We start from the raw sequence: 6,636 nt of genomic DNA, 5'->3' as shown, positions 1-6,636 counted from the left end.
TCTCTCTCTCTCTCTCTCTCTCTCTCTCTCTCTCTCTCTCTCTCTCTTTCTCAAACACACACACACACACACACTCACACACACAAGCATGATAACATTATTTAGTTGGTGCATTCAGCTGGGCCTTCAGACATGAAGGAACAATGTAGAGAGAAAAGCTTTCCCTGGCCTGTCTGTGATAGCACTTACAAACACCCGAAGCATGCTCTTCACTTCCGTTCAGTCTTAGGTACCCTCCCTCCCTTGATCACCTCCACTCAGGTAACTCATTTAAATTCTGGGCCCCATTAGATTGTGTAAAGAATTTGACCATCCCCCTATTTCAAAGCTTCTCTCATTCTTTGTCCACGCTGGGCTTCTATGGACAGAACTTAACACCGCTGCTCAGACTTATTGTCCACCGTGGGTTAGTAGACAATAAAGGACATAGACAGTGTGTACTCAGCTGCAAGGAGGACTCCAGTTGAGCATCTTTCCATTCCTTTGAGAAAAATAGTCACTCCAGTTATCTTGGCTTGTTTTAGTCATACAAGCAGTGAGTCACACTGAAGAAGTACTACCCCAATGGGAATGGTGGAGGTTTAAAAATACACCAGTGTGACAGAGCTCTGACCACTTGCAAGTATAGAAATGACTCTGTAGGAGGGATTTTGATCTCTCCTATCTGGGCCAAATGTTTTCTTACAGAAATTGTGTGTTTAAAAAACAAAACAGACAAGAAGAGCCTCGCTGGGGTTATTTTTGCTCTCGCTGGTTTTCATTTCTATTTTTAATATCTCTCTAAAGACAGTGTTGGCATAATTCAGGCAAACCACGGCAGAATGACGTAAAGAGCAAGACATGAACGGGTGCATACAGTTTGCATCAGTAATGTCTTTTTATTTTCCTTATGTTATAGATAGGGAAGTGGCTGCATTTTATTTGCCTATCAAATTTCTACCTCTGTTTTATTTTGAAACTCATTACAACCCCCCTGCAGCATCAAGATCTGCCTTCCCCCCCAGCCCTGTACACTTCCTGGTGTTTGGCCAGGGCAACGAGAGCTCCTCCATGTTTGTACAGGTTCAACTGTTTGATGTTCAAGTTCTAACTAGTTCTTGCTTGGGAAGTACAGACTAAGCCCCCCTTAAGCTTAGTCGTGGTGAACAGTGTATGGAATGCTTCCTGAATTACACACTCCCAAACTGTAAGGAAGTTGTTCTTAACTTCTACAAGGAAGGGCACACAGGAGAGGGGCAAAAGTGAATCTATTGAGTCATGCCTCAGCCACTGTGTTTTATGGTGCCACACCACTGCACAGGGCAGCTGTGGTGACGATAAGTCATCATTCGTAGGAACTTCTGGTCCTCCCCTGTAGGAAACAGCATCTGGCTGCTTTGCCTTTTAGTTTTAGGCTCTCATTGGTATCCAGTGCCCATTGCCCCCCTCTTTCAATGGTGATTAAACAAGGCTACTTTTTGATTTCTAATATTTCTAATATTAATTTATTATAATAGAAATTAGAGAAAATATTTGATGTCCTATAGATCTATGTGTTTAATCATAGGCTATGGGTGGAACGAGAGTGGAGACTTGAACTGCTAGTACGTATAGATCCTCTACTTTTTGACACGTATTTTGACCGACAATATTTCCAGCTAGTAGAGTTTGCTCGAAAGTGTATTAGCAAATATATTAAGATCATATTATCTAATTCTAATGGCTGTTGTAAATCGAATAACACAAGAGTTGCAAAAGGCGTCAGGAGAATTCCAAGGTCAAGAGGAAAACCGTAGCTTTGCTTTGCCAACACCCGCCATTAGTGTTTAAGCATCGTCCATCCCTGTGCTGTTATTTCCTGTTGCTGTGATAAAGTGCCATGACCAAAAGCATTGCAAGGGAGGAATGTTTCAGCTTTTCATTCCAGAAGGACACAATCTGTCTTCCAGAGGGACAGAGTCACTCTTCCGGAGGGACAGAGTCTGATTTGGCAAGGAGAGCCTGGCATGGCTGCAGGAACAGGAATCTGACTTATCACATTGTCATGGAAACACAAGGAGCAGGGGGCGGGGGGAGGGAGGCAGACAGGCAGAGAGACAGACAGAGGAAGAGAGACACAGAGACAGAGAGGAGGAAACAGCATAAAGCTCCAAATCCTCAATGCTTACCCAGTGACATACTTCCTCCAGCAAGACTCAACTTTCTATATTTGTCATAACTTTCCCAAAGCAATGATGAGACCAAGTCTTCAAATACACGAGCCCCTGGGGAACATTATCATTCAAACCACCAGTCAGGGGCATTAGGGTAGAGTTCACAGTCACAGATAACCCAAGTGTAAATACTTGGGGCTCATATGTAAAGGATTTTATGGAAGAGGCTCAAACAGGACAAGAAACATTCCCCCAAATTGTAGTGTCCATTTGCCTAGAGAGGTACACGAATGCATTGGACCATCATGAAATGTTCAAGTTGTGCCTGATCCATCATGAAATGGATTTATATGGTGGTGATTACAGTGATGATGATGATGATGATGATGGTGATGATGGTGATGATGATGGTGATGACACTGAAGATGAGATTATTCTGATAATATTTTTACTAAGTGCTTAACTATATTCAGGGTATTATTTCAAGAGTATTGCATAAATTAACACATTAAATCCTACCAACAACTCTATCCTACGTTATACTACGATTGTTCCCATTTCGTAAATGAGGACAGGGAGGCCCAGGGAGGATATATAACTAACTTGTTTAAGACTAGATATAAAATCAATGATAAAGTCACTATAAAGTAAACAGTTGTCATGCTCCATGTATTCTGGAGAGTAGCAATTCGGTCCTTAAAGATAAGTACCATATATTATCATGTTATAGTCATTTTATGTAATTGTTTTCACGGTGTGGATACTTGATTCATGAGTATAAATGACAATTTTCTCTCTAACCCCTCCCCCAAAACCTTATGAAATATGCATACATTCATTGGTTCACATTGGTTTCTACTTTCCATATCTGAACATAGATCTTACAGAATCTATGTAATGTTGCATTTTGGGATATAGCTGAAGGTTTTTGCCCCCAAAACATACAGAGTAAGTTTAAAACTCACGCTTATCACTCTAGTATGACTGTAATCTTTGTAACTTGATAAACTTGTCTTAAATTTGGATAATGCATCTGCTCACAAAGGCCCCTGACTACATTATTGCCAGGGATATTTATATTTGTAAAGCTGAGACCTACAATGTGAAATTAGTCTTGTTTACACGATTTGTTACTTCTCAGGAGGATGACTCGCTGGGGAGAATTTGATGACCTTTATCGTATCAGTGAGCTGGACAGGACTCAAGTTCTAGCATCTGAAGCCAGGCATTCCCCGGAAGGTTAGTATCAAAGTCTTATCAGTGCGGTGCATTGTTTAACATAAGACACAACTCCTAACCATTTGCCTTTTACACAACACTACTTGCTGAACTGATGTACATATGCTTCTTAGTATCCCTGAGGAGCCTGGTATCGTACGTGTCTTCATGGCTTGGGTGGCACACTACAGGCAGTCACTAGCCTAGAACATACTACTGCTTTGCTTTTATGAAACTTAGGGGCAAATTCTCTTAAGTCTCTGTATGCGGTGATTGTGACCTCTCAGGAAGGGCAGCTAATACCCAGAGTCTGTCTTCTTAGGAAAGGTTGGTTAAGCTTGAAATGAGGACAAAACAGAGGTGCTGGCCTGGTCTTGTTTAGAAGTCCTATGTTCATGTAGAAGCTACTTAGCCCGCCATGATTTTCTCTCACCTGGCTAAGTCCAGACTGACAGAAAAACAGGTTTGTCCAGCTCTTCCATGCTAAAATTCAGTATAATTTACACCCCCAATAAAGTAAGATTAAAAGACTGGGAATGCCAGTCACATGATCACACGAATCCTGAGACACAACTCACTAGCAGCATTTGCTGTCTGACCAGGCTCACACAGCACCTAATAAGTAAGTCAATGTAAGCCAAGCCAAGCAGTGAACTATGGTGCTTTTAAAAAGCCAGGAAATAGCAGTCATTCTTGTTAATAAAAGCATGCCAGCGTCCCTACTTCAACGTTGCAAGAAGATAGGCAGCTAAATGATGTGGGCTTGTGGTCTTTATTCTTCCCAGACTATTTATCTTACCACAGCACTCTGAAGCTGTACACAGACGAAGAGCCGGAATCCCCATTGCTCTACAGGACCATGAGTGAGGCAGCTTTGGTGAGAAGAAGGATGAGGGCCCCAGAGATGTACAGAAAAGACAGGATGGGGATGCTGAAGAACCACAGAGCCTCTATCAATGGGCACGTCTATGATCATGAGGTGAGCTGCAGTTCTACTTATGAGGAATAACGTCCCTCACACTGAAAATACTGTTTACTTCAACTGAGCATTTAAGTCAGTAATAACAATGATAGCAAATGCCTAACGTTCATCCCTTTTTTTCCTCTGCAGTAACAAATAAACTAAATTTAAATACAGTCTTATTCACTTCTTTCTTTGTTAGCTTTGCTAAGCACAGATTTAAATTTAGAATGCATAGGACCTGAGCAGGTTCAAGTCAGCCAGGCTCCCTACACTAAGATGGGAGGAAGTAGACAAAAGATCCCACTCCTGACTGAGAAGCTGTCTGCAATTGATACCTGCTGACAAAGGAAAATCAGTTTCCTCCAGTGGAATGTCACTGGGTATATCAACCACACTCCAGGGCAGGCCCCATGCCCAGAATAGCTGGCCAACACAAAATGAACTCCATTTTTTTTAATAAACATTAATGTTTTGCCCGCATGTCTGTGTGTGTGTGTGTGTGTGTGTGTGTGTGTGTGTGTGTGTGTGAGGGTTGCAAACAGATCTGGAACTGGAGTTGCAAACAGTTGTGAGCCACTATGTGGGTACTGGGAATTGAACTCAGGTCCTCTGAAAGAGGGGTCAATGCTCTTAACTGCTGAGCCATCTCTCCAGCCCTCCATTGGGGGATGCTTTTTGTCTCATTTTGATTTGTTTGGGCATTTTTTATCTTGTTGATTTTTTTGTCTTGGGTGTTTTGGTTTTTGGTTATGGGTTTTTTTTTCTTTGCTACTTGAAAGAAAATCAAAATACATTGTGTGAAAATTTTTAAATAAAATAAATAAACGAATTAAGCAGTACCTACTTGCCAGATATTGCTATAGAATGCAGGCCAGCCTCAAGTGCTAAGATTACAGACATGTGCTACCAAACCTACCTTTAAACATAGTTTTAATCATAAAACCTCTTCCATGAGGGTGGGTATCATTTTTTCTTCTTTACATATAATCAAAGTTCATAGACATGAAGCAATTTCTCTTGGGTCATGCTGCTTTTAATAATAACTCTGAACTTGACCCTGCCATATTTGTGTCACGCTAGAACTCAAGTTACTAACCATTGCGACGGATGAGTTCCGTCAGGTGCTGGGTGCTCAACCGAGCCTTGGAAATACACAGATGGGCTTCCTGAGGTGTGGGTACACAGTTTACAGAGGAAAGCCAGCAGACCAACAAATGTCAGAGTCACACAAAGGCTCTCACAGAGGTGTCTTAAAGACATTCAAGCTGCTGATTTTACAGAGACAGACATCTCATTCTGCATCGTCCCCTTTAGGTCTCCACTCACACGGAAGTTGGTTATGCAAATGTGGCAACGATTTAGACAAAATTTCTGTTCTGAGTTTTCTTTTGCTACGATGTGCAAAATGTACACATGCCTTTCTGTAACACTTATTATAAGATATCTCACTTGCCGAAGGTAAGAAACATATCATCCTTTCTCCCAGGATTCAGAGCTCTTTCATGCTGCAGGGTCTAGCAATCACTTGTGTATTCATTTGACAAGTACTAGTTCGCTGCTAGAGCGTCAAGTGCTCTCAGCACTGACTCACTCCCAGCCCCTAAACATGTAACATTTATATCCTATAATTTAAAATTCATTCTTATTGATTGTCATAAGAATTAAGTCAATGTTTACAAAGGCCTTAGAATGTTTTATATAACACTTGGCATCACCATTCATACAGTAACTATTATTAAATCTGTATTTATCTGTGAATAACTGTGACATCATGAGGAGTCGCGTCATCACTTCTTAGATTTACATTTTCCCCCACTTCAGGTTCACAATAGTGGCGACTGTTAGCTGATAGAGTCTTGAGCGCTCACATGATTTGTCATTGTCTTTTAGACATCCGTCTTCACCCCGACCTTTGGGTCAGAGACTAAGGTCAGAGCCAACAGCATCATGAGAACTGAAGAAGTAATAAAGCAAATTCTCCAAAAATTTAAGGTAATCGTGACCACTACCCCAAGCTTTACAAGTAAAAGCTAATGGAGACACACAAATGTAGTTTTAGGGAAAAGAGCTGAGGACCTTGAACCAACATCATATGCTCAATTCTAATGAATGAGAATTTCCTCAGATTTCCTCGGGCAGCTGCAGCCCCCAGGAGCTGAGAAGATGTCAGGCTGACAGTGAAGGGGCAATGGGACCCCCCCTAAATACTTTGGGTCTAATAACATCATCTGAGATAATTACATTTATTCCATTTTTTTTCCATTGGCAGATTGAGAATAGCCCTAAGGATTTCGCTCTTTACATTATTTTCGGGACAGGAGG

The 6,636-nt window shown here is 41.4% G+C and overlaps 1 protein-coding gene across 3 annotated transcripts in view; it reads left to right on the top strand.

Annotated features, from left to right (window-relative positions):
* Rassf6 (Ras association domain family member 6) overlaps window positions 1-6,636 on the top strand; it is a 36,908-nt gene that overhangs the window by 26,858 nt on the left and 3,414 nt on the right. For all 3 annotated transcript variants that reach the window (XM_028752622.1, XM_028752624.1, XM_028752623.1), the window contains exons 5-8: window positions 3,274-3,371; window positions 4,136-4,329; window positions 6,205-6,306; window positions 6,584-6,635. In XM_028752622.1, the coding sequence (XP_028608455.1) occupies window positions 3,274-3,371; window positions 4,136-4,329; window positions 6,205-6,306; window positions 6,584-6,635 (446 nt within the window). The remainder of the gene's footprint in view (window positions 1-3,273; window positions 3,372-4,135; window positions 4,330-6,204; window positions 6,307-6,583; window position 6,636) is intronic.

The sequence above is a fragment of the Grammomys surdaster genome, unplaced genomic scaffold (genome assembly GCF_004785775.1).
Source record: "Grammomys surdaster isolate TR1022 unplaced genomic scaffold, NIH_TR_1.0 125928, whole genome shotgun sequence".
Classification (NCBI taxonomy): Eukaryota; Metazoa; Chordata; class Mammalia; order Rodentia; family Muridae; genus Grammomys; species Grammomys surdaster.
The sequence above is the reverse complement of the archived record's forward strand: the minus strand, read 5'-3'. Positions and strand labels throughout refer to the sequence as shown.